Below are 23,725 nucleotides of genomic sequence, written 5' to 3' on the forward strand. Positions count from 1 at the left end.
ACCAAGTCATATGAAGCATCTCCGTGACTCCCACAGGGACAGCAAATCCCGATAAAGGCGTCATTTAAGTCTCAGCTCTTCATGATCCGCAGTGATCTTTCGACCATTCTTCCAACACTTAGGTATGAGGAGTATCATAAGTTCTTGTGGAATTATAATGTATTGTCTTACCCGACCTAAATCTGCATGCAGATCAGTACACTGGCATAGCACGTGGAGTCAAAGACCTGAGTTGGAGATTTTCCCACTTAGGGCTCAAAATAAATATATTACAAAGCACATTGTTTCCTGAATCTAAATAAGTAATCTTCAGTGCCTAAATCCAACCAAGTAGTCTTGACTGCTTAAACCTAACCACATTTGAAGCAAAAGTAAAAAGTGCATGGGAAAAAGCTAAATAAAGTGCAGAATACAAAAGTCCAAACATGAGCCCAGCTGCAGTTTCTTAGATGACAAACATGCAACTTCTAGGTCTTAAAAACAGGAGCGGTGTCTCTTGGCAGTCATTACTGCCGCAACCAGTTTGTCAAGGCAAGAAACACCTTACATGTAACAGGAACACGGAGGTGGTATCTGCCAAAATGGGATAATGTTAAGCCCAAGAAACAGTTTCCAAGGTGCACATAGCGCACACAGCCCTTCCTGATTCACAGTGTGTCAAATACACGTATATAGTTTTTAGTAACTACACCTAATCAAGAGGGAAAATCATGAGTTGTTTCAAATGTGGACTTTATTGTTCTTTAGGGAGGAGTAATAAGTCTGTGCAGGTGGTGTATCAATGCACACCCACACCAAAGTGCACGCTACACAATTCTCTGTGACACATGTCACAGTATGGCAGTATTATAGAATGTACTAGTGCATCTATTGGAAGGTCCAAATTTAGCAAAAAATATGAATCCCTCAGTATTTCTAGGAATGGGATTTAGCTGGAGGAAGCATCCAATAGCTGTTAGTGATATTGCATTTTAGTTACTGAGTTTTGATAGCCGTGCTTCACTGCTTTCTAGCTGATGCATAAGAAATAAAATACATGCACAAGATGACTTTGCTAGCTGAGGGCTTGTTAAGATAACTACCATTAGCAAATGTTGCTATTTGATGAGGGTCTAGGTTTGAAACTTCCAAGTTAAACAAACAGAAGGCCCACGGGTGCCATCTTAGTTGGTTTAATAAACTTTAGACAAACTAAGGTTTAGTAAAACAGACAATTGATCAATATTAATAATTTCGGGATTACATTCAGTTATGTCAGTTCTAGGCTTCTGGTGTCACTGGAATATGGAATTAATTAATATAGCTATAGTATCCATAGCAAACATGGCATTCTCACCAGATGTCATGTTATCTCAGATGGCCCCGCCCCTCCCTGAGCCTGGTGCTGCCGCAGGTTTCTTCCTGTTAAAAGGGAGTTTGTCCTTCCCACTGTTCCAAGGTGCTTGCTCATAGGAGGTCATATGATTGTTGGGTTTTTCTCTGTATGTATTATTGTAGGGTCTACCATACAATATAAAACGCCTTGAGGTGACTGTTGTTGGCGCTGTATAAATAAAATTAAACTGAATTGAATAGATGTTGGCAACCCACCTGCAAAGAAATCAAACCATAGATGTCCATGAATGAAGTTATGTGTAATAATGAAAAATAAGAAGGTACTAAACACACTTACTAAAATGTATTTAACACTTCACACAAAAGCCTTTGTTGGTGATGAGAGCTTGCAGTCATTCCACATCATCTTCAAATCAAATCTTTAAGGCTTGCTTGCCTTTTCTATGAACTCTGACCTTTAGTTCTTTTCATAGTTTTTTAATAGGATTCAGGTCAGGTGATTGGCTGGGCTATTCTCTTTCTCTGAAACTAATTAAGAGTTTCCTTTGCGTGTGTTTGGGGTCATTATCTTGCTGACACGTCAACCCTCATTTCATCTTCATCATCCTGGTAGATGGCAGCAGATTTTTATCAAGAATGCCTCGGTATATTTTCCCTTTCATTCTTTCCTCAAGTATATGAAGCGTGCCAGTGCTGTATGCTGAAAATAGCCCCACACCAGGATGTTCCCACCTCCAAACTTCACTGTTTTTGGGATGACGTGCGGTGCCTTTTAACCTCCAATAATTGTGTGCATTATCACATTCAAAGAGTTCAATTTGGGTCTCTTCTGGCCAGACTACTCTCCCAGCGTTTCACTGGCTTCTCTCAGTGTTGCTCAGCAAACTTTAAAAGTGCTTCAACATGCTTTATCCTCAGTAATGGAGTCTTGTGTGGCGAACGCGCATACAGGCCATGCGGTTGAGTGCATTACTTATTATTTTCCCCAAAAGTTGATTCTGTTCATTTGGATGTAGCATTTCAAGTTGAACAAACGCTTCATTACTCGTGCATAACGAGTGGTGTTGTAACAGCAGGATCATTCACACACACTGTTCTCCTGATTTGGAGGTTCTGGCAGTCTCGTGCAGACCTTTTTACATCCCGAGGGAGTTTACAGTAGTTATTGTGATAGCTGTTTATATACCGCCGGATGCTAACGTTAGCACAGCTCTCAGCCTCTTGCTCAACACCATAAACAAACAACAGCTTGCCCACCCCGATGGGGTTTTTATTGTCGCCGGCGACTTTAACAAAGCGTGCCTAAAGACTGTGCTTCCTAAATTTGTCCAGTTCGTGGACTTTGCTACGAGAGGAGAACACACTTTGGACCATGTCTATTCAAACATCAGGCATGCTTTCAGAGCGACACCCTCCCCCACCTGGCTGGACCTGACCACCTCTGCATGTCCCTCACCCCCACCTACACCCCCCTGCTGAGAAAAACAAAGCCCCAGACAAAGACAATAAAAACCTGGCCTGAAGGAGCCCTTTCTCAACTGCAGGACTGCTTCTCAACAACTGTATGGGATTTATTCTCCAGCCACAACCTCCAGGAGTACACGGACACTGTACTCTCGTACATCAGGAACTGTGTTGACAATGTCACCGTCAACAAAAGGGTCAGGGTGTTTCCAAATCAAAAACCCTGGATGAATAGCGAAGTGCAATCCCTCCTAAAAAGCCGCAACACTGCCTTCAAGTCAGGGGACAGGGCTGCGTATAGGGCGGCCAGGGCAGACCTGAGTAGAGGCATCAGGAAAGCTAAGGCTGCCTATAGGAGGAGGATTGAAGATCACTTAGCTGACAACGACCCCAGAAAAATGTGGCAGGGGATCAATCACATTACCAACTACAGAAGCAATAACCAGGCAACATCTAGGACTGATGCCTCACTGGCTGAGGATCTAAACCGTTTCTTCGCCCGCTTTGAGACGACCAAGCCCTCAGCTGCCACACCACTTCCACCCGCCCCCAGCACTGGCACACTAACACTTAGGGAGCACCAAGTGAGGTGTGTTCTAAGGTCAGTGAATCCCAGGAAGGCGGCAGGTCCTGATGGAATACATGGAAAGGTTCTCAGAGCATGTGCTGACGAACTGACCGGAGTCTTCACTAAAATCTTCAACCTTTCCTTGTCATCAAACACCGTCCCGCCCTGCCTCAAAACCTCCACCATCATCCCCATCGCCAAGAAGACAGCTGTGGCCAGCCCAAATGACTACAGGCCTGTTGCACTTACGCCTGTAGTGATGAAGTGCTTTGAGAGACTGGTCTGTCAGCACATCAGGGCCGGTCTGCCTCCCACTCTGGACCCCCACCAATTTGCCTACAGGACAAATCGTTCCACCGAGGACGCCATCACCATAGCGCTCCACACTGCGCTGAGTCACCTGGAGCACCGAGGAAGCTATGTGAGAATGCTCTTTCTGGACTTCAGCTCAGCATTCAATCATATCATCCCGGAGATCCTGGTCCAGAAACTGTCTCACCTGGGACTCTCCACCCCCATCTGCCTCTGGATCAAGGACTTCCTGACAAATAGACCACAGTCTGTCAGACTCGGCCCCCACCGGTCCAGCACCATCACACTCAGCACCGGGTCTCCACAAGGATGTGTTTTGAGTCCCCTCCTGTTTACGCTCTACACATCCGACTGCTCCCCTACCCATCTCTCAAACACCATCATAAAGTTCGCGGATGACACCACAGTGGTTGGACTCATCTCAAGGGGGGAGGAGTCGGACTACAGAGATGAGGTCAACAGACTGACTGAGTGGTGTTCAGTTAACAACCTCCAACTGAACACCACGAAAACTAAAGAACTTATCTTGGACTTCAGGAAGGGCAGAGCAGACCCGGCCCCACTTTACATTCACGGGAGCTGTGTGGAGAGGGTACACTCCATGAGGTTTCTGGGCGTGCAGATATCTGATGACCTCTCCTGGACTGCAAATACTACAGCGGTGGTTAAAAAGGCCCAGCAGCGTCTCCAATTTCTGAGAGTGCTCAGGAGGAACAACCTGGAGGAGAGGCTGCTGGTGACATTTTACAGAGCCACCATAGAGAGCATCCTAACGTACGGCATAACAACATGGTATGCAGGGTGCTCAGCTGCAGACAGGAAAGTACTGCAGAGGGTCATCAACACAGCCCAGAAGATCACTGGCTGCTCTCTGCCCAGCCTGGAGGTCACTGCAAACTCTCGGTACCTCAGCAGAGCTGGCAATATCATCAAGGAACACTCTCACCCCAGCAACCAACTGTTTGAACTATTACCGTCAGGCCGACGGTACAGGTCACATAAAACCAGGACAAACAGATTCAGGGATAGCTTCTTTCCCAGAGCTATCACCGTAGTAAATAAGCACAAAAACAATTGAACCTATTCCATACCGTCACTGTCATTATATTAATGCTGCTATTCATACTGTCATTATATTAATGCTGCTATCCTGTATATATTGTACATACTATTGTTTGAGTACTTACGATTGTTTTTTTTGTACTTTTTATATTTTACATTTATATTTATTATTGAAACTTGCACCAAGGGAGTGGCACTCCAATTTCGTTGTACTCTGTACAATGACAATAAAGGCTATTCTATTCTATTCTATTCTATTCTATCCAACTGTCTCCTTCGGTCTCAGCTGAATGCAGGTTTCGCCAAAGGAATCATGATTTTGGGATTTCTTACGTGGATAATTGAACATGCATCAAGATACTTATTGTTTTCTATGAAACAATTGTACCTGCTCGTTCCAGGTCTTTCTGTAGCTCCCCACAAGTGGTCCTTGGCTCTTGGACAACTCCTCTGATAATTCTTGTCACTCTTCTGTCCGAATCGTGGCTATTTTATGGTGAAATGACATTATTTCCAATTCCTGATTGTGGCCTCAACAATGTTCACTAAAACCTTCAGTTCTGTAACCAATGCCTTCAGTACGGTTTGCAACCAAAGGTCTTGAGAGTACTCATTGGTTTTATACATCATGTGATGTTTCTTGTGTGACAGCTTGGTAATTTCTGATTATTAATAGATTTCAGCTGGCGTCACGGCTGTGTTCAGTACTGTGTCATTTCTCATGATTATGCATGACTTAATTTATGGACATCTATGGTTTGATTTCTTTGCACGTGTGGATTGGATGGGTTGTTACTGACATCTGGTGAGAATTTCTTGTCAGTAGCACCTTTAGAAATATATTTACTTAAAAACTGGTGGTGTGTTCAAGACTTATTTTACCATCCGTTTCTACCATTGCAAATCTATATTTGGCAGTTCCTGGGTGAATTTTAATAAAGCCTACTACTTTGAATTTGTACTTGTTGGTGTTGATGTTGGAGCTGATCACTTTGGACTTGAAGCTAATAAATAGTGAAGAATTTAAATGCAGAAATTAGACTTCACGACTAACCTGGTCTCTTTACAGAGCTATGAAAAGAAACAAATCGAAAATATTGCATATGTCTACAATGTGAAGATACAGTGTCAGTATGCACTGGCAGAAATGTGTTCAGCATAGCTATCACGCTTTTTACTTAAACTGTGTTTATATGGCAGCAGGTAAAAATATCACAGATATGACAGCACGACACAGACAAACAACAGGTTGGTGAGACTGAAGTTTTGATCAAAAGCAGCAAGCCTAAAGTGGAATAACCAGGAGTCCACGGGTAACAGGAACAGGGAGTGGAGAAAAGTCTAGGCACAAGTTCAGGGGGCTTACAGTCAAAGGCGCTATCATACAGAAATGTGTACAGCCCATCTTGGTAGGCACATTTGGTTGCCATGGTAGGAAACTAAGCACAGTAACTCATAGGTAACAATGGTGCCATATTACTTACAAACCATAGTTAGCAATGAATGTCATTAGGGGACCTGACATGGGGGATAAAGTAAGACTAGTTTAATGTTCCTATTCTTATTTAAGAAAAATCCAGTTTTGTTACATTTTAAAGGATGTAGACGAGTCTGTTATTGTCATTCTGCTAGCCATGGCCCGGGTCTCAAGGAATTTGTTACATTGTGTGATGAGTTCTAACTTCAGTTGAACATATCCAAGACAAAAGATATAATCACTGACTCTAGATTACCATATACAACAGGTCACACCCATCAAGGCTCAGATAGTCGAATGGATTCAATGTTATAAATATTTTGGAAAAGTTATTTATTCAAAGCAGAATTTTAAAGCGAACTGTTTGCCTGTGTTCAAAGAGAGGGCGACTCATGTTTGGGAGTCTCGTTTTCACACTGATACAAGCGTGGTGTTTTTTTTATGTGCTTTTACAGAATATGTTTGATCTTTTTTTCATCAGTCAATCAAATTGTTGAGTAGTCTAACAGGCGGGTTGGTGAACCACAGCTGAACCTAGCATACCTGTACACCAGACAGTCACAGCGGTTGGCTGCTTCAGTTGCACTCTTTGGATAGTGAGGTCCAGTCTCTCACTTCTGGATGGTCCCAAAGTGTAGAACAACAAGGTTTGCAAACAGCTTTGTTCCAGCACTCAGGTGAACAAATCATAGCGTTACTTGTGTTGCATTGTTTGTTGATTCAACTAAAGAAACAGGAACAAGTGATGTGTTTTTGCAAGAGGCTGCCTGTAATAAAGAGCCTAAAGACAACACTGAGTGTGTGTTTGCCTACTGTCTGACCTATTTATGCTCGAATGATTCTTAGATGAGTGTCAAGCGTGACGCGCCGAAAGGTTCAAGGTTAGCACTTCAACTTAAGACAACACCAGCAAATAGAAAAGCAGTGCAAAAGCACACAAAATGAAATGGAAGCAGGTTTTTGAAAGACTCTCAGACTTATTTATATTTTTATTTATATTGTGCTAAATCACATATTCTGTTACCTTAAAGTGCAATCAAATTAAAAATTAATTAAAAAAATTAATAAATGTTAATAAATTTCCATTAGAAGATTTAATGTTTAGAAAGTCACTTGTTTCTGTGAGATGAGAAAAGTTGTAAAAGGGTTTATTTTCATTTATTTTTTAAATCTGAGAAGAGAGAGCATTCCTAAATGTAAATAGGATTTACTTGTGTAACACAAAAAATGCTACTTTATACTCGTCCAAACTTAAGATCTAGAAAGTAGAAAGAAAATAGTTTCTCAGAAGCAGCCCCAGATGGATGACTGGAATACAACCAGAGGGAAGTGAGAGTTGGCTGACAGTGACTAATTGTCATATTTGGGCAGTTCTTGTGACAGCAGAGCTGCAGATTGCATTTGCTGCTTCGTTGGTGCTAACAACATTTCCACACAGACTTTTTTATCTTCCGATTTGCCTCTGATGGATTGAGGATTGAGGAAACTCCTCATAAGGCCACAGACAGACAAATCTCTGGCCTGTGACAAAACCCTCAGAGTTTGCAGTTTTAGATAAGCATTTGAACTTGGCCCTATTAAACATTAAATTACATCATAAACTTTATTGCATTAATATTTACAAAGATCAGTGGGATCTTACTGAGGAATTAAGTAATTATGACCTTTATCACAGCTCAGTAATGTGTGGAGTTTTCCTTTTTTTTCCTTTGTGGGTTTTATCCGGGGCGGGTAGTCCAGCTTCCTTGAGTCCAGAGACATGCTTGTTACCTCCCCAACACAGGACACCCCAACAGACATGGCTGAAGTCTTCTCTAAGCTCACACAGCTGTAGACTGACTGGGGAAACACCCAACCAACCTCTAACGTAAAGAACAAGATAATCTACTGTTCCTCAATCAGAACAACTAGAACTAGAATCTGATGTTCGACTAGCAGGTGTTTTTCCCAGTATTGACCATTGCTTTTCTTTAAAAAAAAAATTTTTCTCCAAAGTCTGGGCACTCAGAACATCATTATTCAGAATGACATTTATCAAAAAAATTATACAAATATAGCAGACAAATAATTAGATGTAAAACATTACACATTTATGCTTTTATATAGTTGTACTAAAACAGAAAAAGTAATTGTTCTCCCTTGAAATCTTACTCTTTGCATTTATTTGAATAAATCATCTCCAGTATTTACACCCAAAGCCTTTTGTCTTGAGTAATGCAGCCTCCTCAGGCTTTTACTTTGGAGGCAAACAGTAACCAGATTTCAACACCCCACATGTGAGAAGGAGAGATCGTATACATCCCTGGGGAAGAGCCACAGAAGAAGAAACAGGGCAAAGGCAAGTGGCTAATCCTCAAATCAGCAGCATTTCCAACCCTCCGCACTGAGCCTGTAATCTGTGGGCCAGGCAGAGGCAGGAGCAGTCTTGCAGGTTTGGCTCCAGCTGTTTGATGGCTTAATTAAGAGGTCCAGTGGGATCAGTCAGACATGCTGCACTGCTTGTTGTAGGCCTAAAAACACTCAGTTACTGTAATACATTTAACATAGTTCTCATGCGGCGCCTGGTCAAGCTCTTTACTTTACACTTCACTGGAGACAATGTGGGATCTGAGGGGAAGGCAGGGAGTAAGTGAACTGTATAACAAAGGCTTGCTGATTTTAGATTTTGTAATATTTGTAATATTATTTTAACATTATTTTGTCGTTACTTTGGTGGCATTCTATTTCAATAAGCAATATGCAGAGTCTTTAAAAAAATGTAAAACATTTAATGAGTTGTAGGTAACAACTGTGGCAAATTCAGTCGTGATGTTATAAGATTAGCTTGGAATCTGGTCAGGAGGTATTACAAGGTGGGCTGAGGATCAATAAAAACAATTTAACATTGTATTTTGGTCCATCGCAGACTGAGCAAGTGTTACACAATAGAGCTTTAAAGACATAATTTGCTGTTGCATTAGCCATCATCAGTTCTGGTCGTGTATTTTCCTACAAAGCTCTGTCTGAAAAAAGAGAGAAGCAAAAATGATAACATAGACCAAGCTAGGAAGCACTGGACATTTTACCTTATTTAAAGGTGTCTCCATTTCTAGATCAGTTTACTGTTTTGAACTGAAAATTGCGGCAAAGTTGACCCACATGTTGAATATAAATATTAAAATAAGTTTAAATTTATAAGTTTAAACTACTCAAGAAGTTAAAAATGTTATTCTACAAACTAAGACAAGGTTTTATTGAGCAGGAGATTACAGTCCAACTTTACCAGAAAAGCAACAACATTAGTTGTTTTATAAGTTTAGAAGACACTTGGGTATGTTGTAGAAAAGGTTTCTGTTTTGTTTTTAAATCCTGAGACAGTCCTTTGACTTATGCTGTGTAGTGAAAAAGTACTGACATCCTTTATTTAAAGTAGCACAAGTTGTATTTTTTTTTTACACTATTGATGTAGCAATTGCAATAAAACCCATGGATGGTGCAGTGGTTGGCCTCCTTTCTGGTCTGAAGCCTGGCTGGGATTTTTCTTGTTCTCCCTCTGGTCCTTCTTCTGGTTACCCTGTTTCCTCCCACAGTCCAGCGACAGACTGTACATGTTATGTTTAAGGATCATTTTGTGTTGGGTGGTAAATGGTACTCTCCCGGAGTACTCAAAGCACTCGATACATTATTTGTCAGACTCAAGAGTTGGGAGTTCGTCTTGTAATCAGAAGGTTGCCGGTTCGAGCCCTGGCTTCCAACAGTCTCGGTCGTTGTGTCCTTGGGCAAGACACTTCACCCGCTGCCTGCTGGTGGTCAGAGGGCCCGGTGGCCCAGTGGCGCCAGTGTCCGGCAGCCTCGCTTCTGTCAGTGCGCCCTAGGGTGGCTGTGGCTACAATGTAGCTGCCATCACCTGTGTGTGAATGGGTGGATGACTGGATGTGTAAAGCGCTATACAAATACAGGCCATTTACCATTTGATCGACCTTATTGAGAAATACTAAGTCAACTTAGAAATTAATTTGAAAATGCAATTATCTTGCAGTTATCTCAAAACTTTTCACATCAGTTCCACTAGAACTGGCCTAATGAAACTGATCTCCTGTCCTTCTTAATAAATAAAGATTATTTTTTAAAGTAAAATCCATTTCAGCCAATCAAAGGTTGTAAGGCGCATTACGCCTCCATCTTGGATCCCTGAATGCCGACCCTCCAGTAGTTATTCATCATGACAAGGTACCACTCTGCTCCCTGCCTGAACAACAGTCCCACATGTTATTCCACGCAGCAGATCAACGGAGTGACAGACCGGACAACCCGCCTCCATCCCTGCAAAAACCAACCAATGAGACTACAGAGCGGGGACGAGCCTTCAGCGACATCCTCTCGTTTCTCACTACGCTGAGGCTGTAAGGTACCCTGGCAGTCATGTGACGGCTCCATAGTACAACTCAGTCAGCACTCAGTCCAGTCTGAACTCTTCCTCTGCTGCTGCTGCTGCATGGAGAACCTCAAGGGCAAACTGTGGCTCGTCGAATGCAACGGATAAAACACATCCTCCTCGCGTATTTTGCTCTGGGATTATATTCTGGTTGCACGATCGAGGTAAGATCGGAGTTTTTCTCTCTTTCTTTTCCCCCAGGTCTCTCAGAGCGTGCAGGACGCGTTTCCCTTCCGTGCCATATGCTGCAGCAGCAGGCAGGATGAAAACATGTTTACGTTGAGAGCGGAGACGCGTGCCTACTCATGCGTAATGCGCCGCAGAGAGGGACACTCGGGAAAAACAAAGCACACATATGTATACGGAGGACTTTCAGGGTTCACAGTTTAATCAGTTTGACACCAGAGTGTAAGTGAATGGAATCTGAATGAGTTTTGCTGTCCCATTTTCAGCTGCGCCTGAGAGTCACTGCTGTCTGAAACCCGATGGCGTGGAAGAGTTAATGGTTACACATGCCGATATAATTATTAAGCAAGTACAAATAAGGAGAAAAAACCATCAGCCATAATTACAATTTTAACATATGATTACAAAATATAGCCTTGAAATGTTGCATGTAAGGCGACAACATTTTGTGAATATAAATGCAACAACTTAAATCTAAAAGAATGCTTTTGCGCTGTGACTGATTTACTGATCCTTTATCGTCCCGTAAACACGCCGAACAGGTGATTTACGCATTCAGAGGAGGAACCCACGCTGCTCCTGGCTGCCCCCTGCGGCGTTTCAGGATAATGTTCTCTCTCTCTCCCTCCCTCTCTCTCTCTCGCTGGTCCGGGTTCATCCTCGTTCATTCAGACCATACAGGGGCCCCTAAAAAGGGAGGGCAAATAGTGGAGGCAGGGAGAGGGGAAGAGAGTATGACCGACGCTCCTCGTTCCAGGAAAATAGCCTATTTATGAAGACTACACTAGCACATTGTAAAACTATGATAATGTGAACTCATACTGCATACTATCACTCTGATCTGGACACATGTAAAGAAAGTACAGCCAGCTGACTTGTAAACATAGATCAGATACAGATACAGAAACCAGCCTCAGTTAAGGTATGTCATTGAACCATAGCTCTGTTAAGATATCATGAGAGTGTATCTAAAACTTGAGATTTGTTCCTGTAAACAGCATAGCGATGGTTAGACATAAAAGAACCCGAACTTAAGCAATGTTTAAAAATTCAAATATTTACATGTTTAAAATGGGAAAAGCCTTAAATTGGGAAAAATAAAAACCCTGTGATTGTGTGAATTACACGAAAGATATTGAAGCAGAGATTCAGGCAGATAAAGTCCAAACCTTTGTGACTAGTTTAAACATTAAAAGATCAGGGCCTCCAAAGTTGGCTGAGATTGACACTTTTTTTAAAACAGATTTTGAAACAAATGTTGTAAGTACAGTATTGCTATCAAAGGTCATAGCACACTACTTCAAATCCAGCTGCAATTTTTGATGAACTGCAGGGATCATTTACATTTACACAAATTTTGTGTGGTAGAAAAATAAACCGGGCTAATAATATGTAACATCCTTTAACGCTTGCACACTGGCATAGAAAATTGGGCTCCTCTATTAGTGTATGTGGATTCTTGACAAAATATGGGTGTTTTAAAATGGTTATAGCCAATGTACAAGTACCGAGACAACACAGGGAGAACACTAACTTAGTAGTTAAGCCCTCCAACATTACTTTTTATCAATTCATCTTTTCAAAAGAAACCAAACAAACCCAAAGAAGTTAGCAGAACTAAAAAAAATGGCTTATGAGTTTATGAACTCATCAGAACTCTTTCAGAGTCAAAAATGACCCTGAGTGTTTTTCATGCACTTGTTGTTTCTGCACTCAAACCTAATAAAATGAATCATTTTAAGAAGGTAACACAATTATGCAGCATTGATACAGTTTAGGGACTTCTTTAACAATGAAGACATGGACACACTGTGTATGCATATATTTGTTTGCAGTTTTTGTTTGTTTATATATAATGGTATGCTTTCAGGCTTTGTCAAATGTGCAGCAGCTGCTTGTGGCATGGAGATTAACCGACTTGTCATCATCTCTGTTTATTCTTTTAGACATACTGTTTCCTGTCCGGAGACCTTGGATTGCGAGCGTCTTTCTCCAGCGCTAACACCAGGTGTTTTTGGTATCTCATCCGTGAGAAGTGTGACCTTTGTGACCTGGGTATATTTGGTCTTCTCCACCAGCAGAAGGAATAATTCTCTTGCAAGTCATCCCTAAACACAGACTCTGAGTCCAGAAAGAGACAGTGGTTTGGCAGTATCCAGGGATGGTAGATAACTCCTTTGTGAGTGAAGACACTTTTCTTCTTTACAGCGGTGCTCCAGTGGCCTGCCAGCAATCTGACATGGTCAAGGACTTGGGCTCCTACCAGGTTATGCCGTCACCATTTTCGGAGGAGGACCTGAGCGACTCATCCAGTCCTCGTTCTTGCTCCAGCCCAGACTCCCAGGTGCTGAGCTCCAGCTATGGTAGCAGCTCTAGTGCTGAAAGTCAGGACAGTATGCTGGACCACCTGCTGTCTCAGGCCTCCTTAGGGAGTGCCAACAGCGTTACCACAGAATCCGTGGATCCTATGCCATTATCCACTTTGCTGTGGGATTCACGGAAAGAAGAGCCGTTCAAACGTGAGCAAGTAAAGGAGGAAAATTTTGACTTCTTCACCTGGACCCATGGTGAGCTAAAAGAACAGCTTGTAGGGTGTTTCCAGCCCACGCTGGAAGAGATAGAAGAATTCCTGGAGGAGAACATGGACGTGGTGACAATGAAACAGGAGATCCGAGAGGATTGCCCAGAGTTGGGAGTAACGCAGGAGTCTTTTGGTCTAGAAGTTGGCCTGGAGTGGTGCGTAGAGGCCTCCCCTGAGCCTAAAGTAGAGCCAGAGGCAAAGTATTCTGACCAAACTGTTCCCACTGTCGGCACTGCAGGTCTGGTGGCTGTTGCGTCTAGTGACACCAAAACCACAAGAATTAACCCCACACAGGAGTCCAGCACAGGGGCCAAGAAGGAATCCACTAACAAACCTTCATCTTCAGACAGCGACACAAATGGTAATGGAATGCCGGTCATTCTGCAAATCCAGCCTATACAGATCAAGCAGGAGCCTACAGTGCCACCACTTACTCCAGCAGCCCATCCCCCACAGCCTGCCCCAGCCTCAGACATCAAAATTGCACAGCTACTGGTCAACATCCAAGGTCAAACTTTTGCCCTTGTGCCCCACATCCTGCCCTCCCCCAGCCTTAACGTCTCCTCAAAGTTTGTACGAATCGCTCCAGTCCCAATTGCAGCCAAACCTCTTGGGCTCGGGGACAGCTCTACTAGCCAGGCATCAGGAATCCTTGTTGGCGGACAAAAATTCCAGAAGAACACAGTGGCGGATCTCATCAAAATGCACAAATGCTCTTTTCCTGGCTGCACCAAGATGTACACCAAGAGCAGCCACCTGAAGGCCCACCTGAGGAGGCACACAGGGGAGAAGCCCTTTGCCTGCAACTGGCAGGGCTGCGGATGGAGGTGGGTACCGAGGAACCGAATACTCTTACATATAACATAGTATGTTTAGTATGTTTTCTTAGCAGACTAGATTCAAAGATTGACTCATATATACGAGTGATTAAGTGTAACCTGTGTAAAGGTTTGTTTGTTAACACAGCAATAACAGCAGGCTGTAGCAGGCATCTGCATGATTTCATTACTGGCCTAGCTGCAGTAATTTTTTGTCAGTCGGACATATCCCTGTTCATCATGTGTGGTGCAGAGTCCAAGTAACTTAAACCCCCAAAATCCACAATCTAATATTAGTGTTTTAGGTTTAGACAAAAATTAAAAGGGGCATTTCTTAAAAAGTAGATTATGTTACATTTCACATTCAATCTAATTCAGTTTGTAACAGTAAAGCAAAAGATGCCATCCTGTGGTTTTTTCCTTTTCACTAACCCATTAAGCTGAAGAGCTGTTAGTAGCTGCCTTGCAGTCTAGCAAGTGCTAATTGGAGTGATGTGAGGTGGTGGCACCACAGAGATATCCAAGTTGGGTAAGAATAACCATGGTGTCTTTTTTTCTGTGGATGTAAACTAAATCTGTCACAGTGCATGTGGACTGGAGTCACATGGTCACAACATGGATGCCTCCTGTTGAGACCTGACAGCTGTGCAGTTGCTGGGGCAGCATGAGTGTGTGTGTGTGTGTGTTTTTTCAGTATAAAACAGCAAGAGTTAATTTAGAACCTGCTGTGTTTAATGGCAGAGGAAGAAGGTGGATGTCTTCATCAGTAGGCAATTACTTTGCTAATTAAAGTAAAGTGTCTTTTTGCTTTTATTAACGTGGAAGTCTGTTTGTGTGAATGTGATGGAGTTTGACTCCTGTTCAGAGTTGGCAGAGCTAAGCTGGCCTGTTTCCTGAGGACATCAGGTGGGATGTTCAGGCTGACCTTAAGCTAGTGAAGAGTACAACACTGACTTTATGTCCCATGAGTAAAATGAACTTTTGTACTTTTTAATCAGTAGCTCCAAAAAGGACCCAGAACGGATGGAAAACAGACATGTTTTAACTTAAAAAAAATAGTTCTGCCACTATCTTGAAAAGCTTTTCTTTAAACGTTGATAGTGAATAACATATTCTTGCCTATCTATCTATCTATCTATCTATCTATCTATCTATCTATCTATCTATCTATCTATCTATCTATCTATCTATCTATCTATCTATCTATCTATCTATCTATCTATCTATCTATCTATCTATCCGTCCGTCCGTCCGTCCGTCCGTCCGTCCGTCCGTCCGTCCGTCGGCAAAACGGACTTTTTAATATTTTTAGAAAAGTATTGGAAGTGGAAGTTGCCACTAATGATGACTCAGATCTCAGAGGGTTAAGCTCTTTATGTACCATGTAGCCACAACTACAGCCAATTTAGAGTCACCAGTTAACCCAATATGTGTGTCTTTGTATTGTGGGACTACGATTTCCTGGACAAAAGCCACACAGACAAAGAGAACATACACACATAAACTCAGAGTGTTTTTGCCTCAATGCAAGAGTGCTGTACTCACCACAGTGTAGTCCCAAGTAACACTCCAGTGGAACAGTTTCTGTGGTGTAGCCATATAATAACAACACATAAAAGAAGTTGTGGTCATTTCACATATTTCTGTCAGATCAGGTTGATGTCATATTGACTTTGGACTGAATTGAAAATCTGCACTTTGGATTTGTTAAAATGTGTTTGAATTAGATGACATGTTTTCAAATATGTAATTTTTACAAATCCAAAATATCTTTTCCAGTAAGGACTTCCCAGGAAAAGATTTAAAAAGCATGTTGACCATGTAGAACACTGACGCTAGACTGAACTTACAGCCGGCAACGATAAACAAAAACTGGGTAAAATATTTGGACAGGTCAGAAGCAGAGCCTCTTCAAATTTGGTCATAGCGTCTTTTGCCTTTGAAAAGAATGAACAGTAAATAAAAAATACTCCAACCAGTGTGTTTTTACATAATTTGACGTACAAGAACCAGTCTTTCAGGAGATAACATGCAGTCACTCACAAACTCAAAGCATGCAGGTAGCAGGCAATAAATAATATCTCCTAAAAGCTTTGTATTGTGGTATTCCCAACCTGGCAACATGCCACCAGGCATGTACCCTACAGCGGGACTGCTGTGTCCTGATACATGAGCTGCAGAAATTTGTGCAGTAGTAATCCAGGCAGTGTGTCCCAGCTAACAAAGGGCTCTTGTCTGTACACAAAAGGCAGGATCTAGTTAGGATGAAAGTGTGTGTGTGTGTTTGTGTGTGTGTGTGTTTCAGAGAAAAAAAGAGAAAACCAGTGTGTGTGAAACCCACTGTATGTGTTGGGATAAATGAGGGGGCCTCCCAAAGGGTGAGGGGGGCAGGTTGGGAAAATTATTAAAGTAGCTGCTGATTGAGCCGAGACGCAAAGACTAAGATTTTAAGAGAAAAACGGGAAAAACATGTTGCTTATATTGTTAGCTTAACTGTTGTCAAGACGGTGGGAGAAAAAACGAGTTTTGCACACAGTCACTTGAAGGGAGCAGCAGTGAGGAAGTGAACAAAGACAAAGTGTTGAATAGTTACCATGACTGTGGGTTAGGAACGTCCAGGCTGCACACTGCATGAAAGGGAAGAGCGGGTATCAGGCAGGGTTCCTCATATGGACTAGGAGGAACAGGGAGAACGGTTAAAAGAACAAATGAATGCAGTACAGTGTATAACACGGTCACTCTAGATATAACTACGTTTACAGTGTAAAGAATTCAGATAAGGTTCACCCTGTTTTTGTAACGCAAAAACTGTGAAACCAAATTGCATACGAGAGACTTCAAAGGTAACATCTGCTGGTTTCTTAAACTACTACTAGTGTAGCTAAAATGCACCCAACCCTAACTCTCTTAAAAGGATCGCTAGAGACCTGGTGGAGTTAAGGAGGTAAGGTGAGTTATTAGTAGGTCGTGATGTCATCTTAACATGCCTCTGTTCATCCCTGCATTCAATAATTACATTCATGAATATGCCTCAAAACAAATGACGTCAGACAAGCAGTGCATAATCTTTATCTCATTGGCTGAGTAGGGTTTTTGTGGTAAAGTTAGCTGTGAGATTTGATTCAAAATAAAAGAAAGTTTTCACTAGTGATCTGGAACCTGATTAACAACACAAGGCTCCAAAAGGTTAGGTCAGCCACAGACACAGCTGTTCAGTACAGTGTGTGCCAGGCATGGGTTTGGCATTAAAATACTGATTCCTAACACTGGGCCAGAAACGAAGACATAATACGAGAAGGATCCAGGTGTCTGTTTTCTGGCTGAGTTAGACAATAGAATGATTTTTCCCAAAATTATTTGTGTTCTTTTCAATTTGAGTCAGTGCTGGAGGAACATAGTTGGATAAACACTTGGCTGGATACTGTGCAGCCCTCTAATTCAAGGTTAGAAGGAAACAGACTGTAGAGGGCTGCTTTTAATTGTTTCCCTTTCTCACAAATGTCTTAACCCGATCTTTTATTTCTTTCTACTGCAGTTTAGTTCAAGTATGACAAATATAGATGTTGTTTGCTCTAAAGAAGAGTAACTACAAGCTGAAATAAAACCAAAGTTCATTGCAGGCAAAAAAAAATGGACACAACATTAGAAATCCTGTCACTGTTTCTCTGATGCTCTCTCACAGAGCAACAGATCCGAACCAGATGTTGGAATGTCAGAGCGATAGTGTTTCATCTATGCACGCCATGTAAAACTGTTTGCTGATCAGATTTGGGTGCACGTGGTTTATTGAAGGATATTATATGATAAAATTAGATTCAGACTTTGGGCTCTGTTCATGTATCAAATATCATCCACACAACCAGCCCTGCGATGAAGACACTGTCTGCCACTACACTAGGGATTACTCGTGCCTTGATTGTGAAATTATGAGGCAATGCTGATATTTATAACCCTAACCTTAACTTTGTCTTGTTGGAATATCTGATTTTGAGCTGGTACAGTAGTCAGTGTGTTCAACTTTGAAAACCATTTTTATTTCTGTGTCAGGCACGTGGTTAGTCGTGGTTTAGAGGTTCGGATTGGTTATATTCATCTTTATGTTTTTATTCTTTGTCACTGCTAGAATAACTTTGCATGACTGCACCTGTCATTCCTTTTAAGACAACTGATTGGCTGCTCCGAACAAACAGCAGGTGCTTGGGCCTTCTGTGCCATAGCTGTTTTCCTGAGAGTAAATTTTTAGGGATATGTCAATGAGATCCTACAGATCCAAGTGTAGAAAGCTAAACAAAGTGTGTATTCTAGCTTTTTGTCCACTAAGATTATTTATACCCATTTAAAACTTTGGTCATGTACAATATGAGTGGCACAGTATATTTGATTGAGCACACTTAATTCATAAACTAAACTCCAGATATAACGATGGCAAAAAACAAAAAAGTTTGAACATTACAGAGAAGATAAGTATCTACACACCGTCTATCCTACACATAGAGTTTGAGTTTTGCTGTGAGTCTGCTGGTCTCTGTCGGGGACTCGGCAGACACTTCTGCTCAGTAACTAGTCAATTACATAAGTCACAGTGTGGACTTTATCTACTTGTTTCAAAGAGTTTTTAACTGGCTAGATGCTGTGGTTGGGCTTGGAAGGGTTTCATTGGCAGGGTCCAGTTTCTTAAACTGCTGTCAGGTGTTGCATGCAATCTAACTTACATGTGTGCAGCATCATTTTTAAGCTCTAAGCTTCTTGTGCCTGCCAAGCATAGAGGGTAGATTGCATTTTAGTCTAGCTTTTTAAATGTTGCTCCTTAATTATAGGGCACAAGTGTACCAATTCATCATGCTGTCAAGTCACCAGAGTAACATCTGGGAGGCAGAGCCCAGCTGGGGACAGTCAGTTTCAGAGAACTAGGGTGCTGGGAAGAAACCCTGGAGCTGTCATCCTCGTGACTCCAGCCAAGTTTCTGTTTGTCCAAATGAGTAAGAAGGAAATGAGTTGAAGCATCAGCATTTGAAGCATTCTTGCTTGTGACCAGATAATGATGCAGTTGCAGTAAAAATCTTGGGATTGGCAAAAACAAGTTTCTAACTTAGGTAGTTTCCAGAAGTACAAGGTAAGAGACAAGGGCGTTATATATCGTTTTTAAATTTCGTGCCTTGAAATATCCATGCTCATTCAGATATATTTATGTTGTGTGCCTTGCAAGTGTTTCTTTTTGTTCAGAGCTGCCAAGCATACCGAGTTCCATCAAAAAGAGAACAACAGGTCTGGGTGAATTATGCAACTAGGTAGACAAAAGCGAGGCAGGATTTCCCTGAAACCACACGCGGCTGAAACAAACCCATACACAGACCTGGACAGACTGTCCTGGTCTTTTGACAACAAACATATTTTGTGATTTATTGTTTTTTTTTTAACTGTCAAAGACAACGGGCCCATTCATTTAGAGCTGAACAATCCCTTCACTCATTGTGTTTCAACCCTCTCAGGCTCAAATAAAGCTTTTTGTTGCTAATGCACAACCAAGTCCTGCAGTGGTACTTCTGAGTAAAAAAACCTCATAAAAAAGTATGTGCGGTAATCAAGTTGTTAGTTTTTAACTGTTGCAAATCGGCAACGCCTGCCTTGAGAGGGTTCAGAGTCAGCTCCCACTGGAGCTCACTGGAAAACCAATCGAGGCAGGTTTGTCAGGTTGGTCCTCAGTCTTATTCAGCTGTCTCATGGTCTTAATCATAACCCGCAGCAGGTGGAGAGCAGTTTTCTGAGGCTGCAGAGTAGAATAAGGCTGCCAGCTGCTGTCCAAGACTGTGTTGAAATCTGTTCATGGGATGAGGAACTTACTGAGAAGGAAGCTGATTTCTGTTCTGTTATTTATTGTCACAAAATATATATGGTGTTACTTTACTGATCTCCTTTTATACACCCTGCACTCACATGATAGTGCACGTATATACATGCAAGTTCACTGCACACAATCTAATTTTGTAGGAAACAGCCACACCTGTAAAGCAAACTAGTGCAAAATTGTTCAAGACATTTCCAGACAGTTAAGAAAAGTGAAGTCTAAGGTCACCAGATTTGTGACCTGTGCACGCACCGCCACCTCTCTCGGTTTGCCTTTGTTGAATTCTGAAACATTTCTGTTCTTCTTTCAGGTTCTCACGTTCAGATGAGCTGTCGCGTCACCGGCGGTCCCATTCGGGGGTTAAGCCCTACCAGTGTCCTGTATGTGAGAAGAAATTCGCCCGCAGTGACCATCTGTCAAAACACATCAAAGTCCACCGTTTTCCTCGAAGCAGTCGGACAGTCCGCTCAGCAAACTGATGCTCCACCTGCTGAGATTACTGGGATCACTGGGAATCCTTGGAACACCCTCGTACTATATCAGTACTTTTTAAAATTCTTTCCCCCCCTTTTTTTTGTCGTGTCATCAGCAAGTCATCTGGAACATGTGAGTTGAAGCAAACCTCAGTTGGCGTTAGAGTGGTCTGGGATTGTTATTGTAAGAAACCAACACGCTTACCATCCTGTCTGTAATCAGCTGAAGGTTGATGTCGGTGCTTTGGTCGGTTGTGCACTGTTCTTATCACCTGCCTGAGAAGAAAATAAGATAAGCTTATTTCGGTTCAGTCTGGATTATGTGATACGTTTGGTAATAGCCTTGCATTTCCATTCTAACTGGATACAGGAGCTGCCATTTATTTTCCTGAAAGCTGCTAATGTCTCAGACATGTTAAATTTATGCAATGTTTCAGAAGTGAAACTCACTTGGATCCTCATCAGCTACTACCCGAGTCGTAGTTACTTTTCCTTGGGTCCAGAGCGCTTTCTCTCAAGGTTTTGTCCTGTTGTTTTTGCTGCCTTGCACCACTGTTAATTGACTAATAACTGTGGATAACTTTCTATTCAGCTTGTGTCTGAAACACAATGAGGGAACTGTTTTACTGACGTGGACATGAACTACTGATTGCATAACAAAAGGAATAAAACATGATAAGCTATCAGGACTCCTCTTACTTTTTACAGGAACTTTGTAAACTGATGTAAAGAGGAGAGCTAAAAAGTGACAAACTCAAAGGTTAAGTGCACAGTGATTGTTAAAACTGGCCTTCTGATCAGTGTTAAATGTTATTTGTTGAATTTTAAGCCAAGTCATGTCTACCTGCTTCCTGGTCTTCTGTTTGTATCATAGTTTAAGCCTTACTGTAACAAAAACAAAATCATTGTTGGAGCGTGACATTGTTCTGGAAATCAAGCTTCTCATTGCAATGTGCTGTTTGACTGTTCACAACAGGGCCCTGAACTAAAATTGTTGCCTACATCTGCTAGTTTTACCTGATCTATTACTTTGCTGATGACACAATTTCTGCCTCGACTCTGCTTTATCTGTTACTCGAAACGCCCTGACGGCCTTCCACCTCAGCCAGCGAGTATCTTACCTTGAGGGGATGAATGAATTCCCACACACCATGGTGCTGACCTGCCATGAGCTGGAGAATGTGGTGGCAACGTCCCCAAATTTTTGAATGTTTTTATTTCTCTCGAACATTATTTGCTGTGTGTACAACAGCCCGTAGGGGTACGACTATGCCGTCCATGTATAATTCATGTCTGTATAGTGACAACATGCAGGGGTACACAACATTGTACATCATTCCTTTTATTCAATTTTGAATTTTTAATGCTTGTGTCAGCACAGGCGTTTTATCGCATCCTATGAATGTATGTAAATATACAGGCGCGCACATCGCTGCATCCAGGAAACACACAGAGACTATTCTGATGATTTATAGTTTTCAACCCTAAATGTGTACATAACATTTCAGTACATATGGATATATTATATATTTTTCCTTTGTTCTATCCAAGATGCATTTACAAATAAAAGTGAAAAGAATCAGTCATGTATTGTTGTTTTTTTTGCTGTGTATTGCTGTGTTTATTACTTCAGGAGAGAATGGTGCTATTTCTGCAAACACACACATCCAGGTAAATATACTAATTGTGAAACTGAAACTGAGATGAAAATTCAGGACGGATTCTTTTCCAAGTTTTCTGTCGTACATCTAAATCTGTGACTTCAACGCCTTACTTTATAAGTATACCCCCAAAGCATTATGGGAAGTGTAAGGCAGAGGTAAATTTCATCTTGTTCCTGCAAGTCAATAAAAAGATACAAATATATTTTAATGCTTTTTCTATATTCTTTGTATATTTCTGGTGACTCGTTTAGCTGTTCCTTCTAACCGTACTGAACCAGTGGTGACATACACCTGGCAGTGTTGGTATATTTATTTTGGCTTAACCCAAGTTTAGTGTATTTTAATTAGCAGGGATAGCAGGAACAGCCTGCTCTGTTATTTGGCAGTAACACTGTTCTTGGGCCATGAATGAAAAGCCAGAGGTGAGAAGAATCGCACAAGACCCCAGCACAGAGCAGAGCAGGCATTAGTGATAAAGTGATGTAGCAAAAAGCAGAGTTAGCTGGAGGTGGGTTGCAAAGCAGCCTGTAGACTATGGACAGGATAAAGCACTCTAAATAACACCATTTGGCATTTGTCTTCCTGCGCTTCCTTGTCATTTCAATACTGCCATTGTTCTAAGCATGCTGAAAAACGACACTCTGGGTGGCAACAACTGTGCCAGACAGAAAGTCTCGTGGGACAGTGACCTGATCTTGAAATATAGAAGGCACTGCAATCAAGTCATCCTAAATTTAGACAACCATTGGTGCTCCCAATGTTTAGTACCTGGAGTAGTCTTTCTACAATAAATAGTATAAAAGAAAGCAGCATGCACAGACCTTCCACTGAATACTGATGAATTAACAGAGACATCTGATGTCTTACTCTAACAGTGTCCTCTGCTAGCCAGAAAATAACCATGAACTAGACCATAGACACCACAGTCTGCAGTCCTTAGTAGAGCTAGCTGAAGAACCACTAGGTGTAATTTATTGGCATTGTGCATATGAACCCATGACAAGGATAAAAAAGGATGCATACAAGCAGGGCTGAGTTCTGGTTTTACAGTCTGGAAAAACTGCCTGGTTACTGAACATGACAAATGAGTATTTTGTATCTTTCCACTTTATGATGAAAGTCATAAGCAGTAAATGAGGCAACTGAATGATATGTGCCATTTATCTCAGAGGAACACAAAATGTATTTGTTAAAAAGATTAAATGTGAACAATGAGTGTTTGTGCAAGCTTTGTTTGAAACTTGTCTTACTGGTAGTTACGAGGAAGTCTTACAATGACGCACTTGCTAAGCAACCGCACAGTTGTAAGTGTGATGGCCAACAGATGTGTTCTCGACTCTGTGAAGAGGATATCCTGATGAATACCTGGTGCAGCTGCCAAACCTTCACAGAAACACAACAACAGGTAGACTGCAGATGAGAACATGAGTGGGGAAACATTTTTCTTGATGTGTTTCAGAGTGAACCTTCTTCTGGTGAGGTCACTATGTTACACATGACGATGTTGAGATAAAGCCAAGAAGGAG

The 23,725-nt window shown here is 41.8% G+C and overlaps 1 protein-coding gene across 2 annotated transcripts; it reads left to right on the top strand.

Moving 5' to 3' along the window:
• The first annotated feature begins 10,599 nt into the window (after positions 1-10,599).
• On the top strand, positions 10,600-22,121 carry klf15 (Kruppel like factor 15). Of its 2 annotated transcripts, none has more exons than XM_085455622.1 (3): positions 10,600-10,796; positions 12,765-14,226; positions 20,373-22,121. In XM_085455622.1, exons 2-3 carry the CDS (start codon positions 12,980-12,982, stop codon positions 20,539-20,541), a joined length of 1,416 nt encoding a protein of 471 aa, XP_085311748.1. In that variant the 5' UTR covers positions 10,600-10,796; positions 12,765-12,979; the 3' UTR covers positions 20,542-22,121. The 2 variants fall into 2 exon arrangements, with proteins under 2 accessions (XP_085311748.1, XP_085311749.1); XM_085455623.1 differs by lacking the exon at positions 10,600-10,796 and adding an exon at positions 10,834-11,740.
• The last annotated feature ends 1,604 nt before the right edge of the window (positions 22,122-23,725 follow it).

The sequence above is a fragment of the Copadichromis virginalis genome, linkage group LG5, assembly GCF_057382275.1.
Source record: "Copadichromis virginalis isolate Kocher_CV1m ecotype Utaka linkage group LG5, C_Virginalis_male_GT1.1, whole genome shotgun sequence".
Lineage (NCBI taxonomy): Eukaryota > Metazoa > Chordata > Actinopteri > Cichliformes > Cichlidae > Copadichromis > Copadichromis virginalis.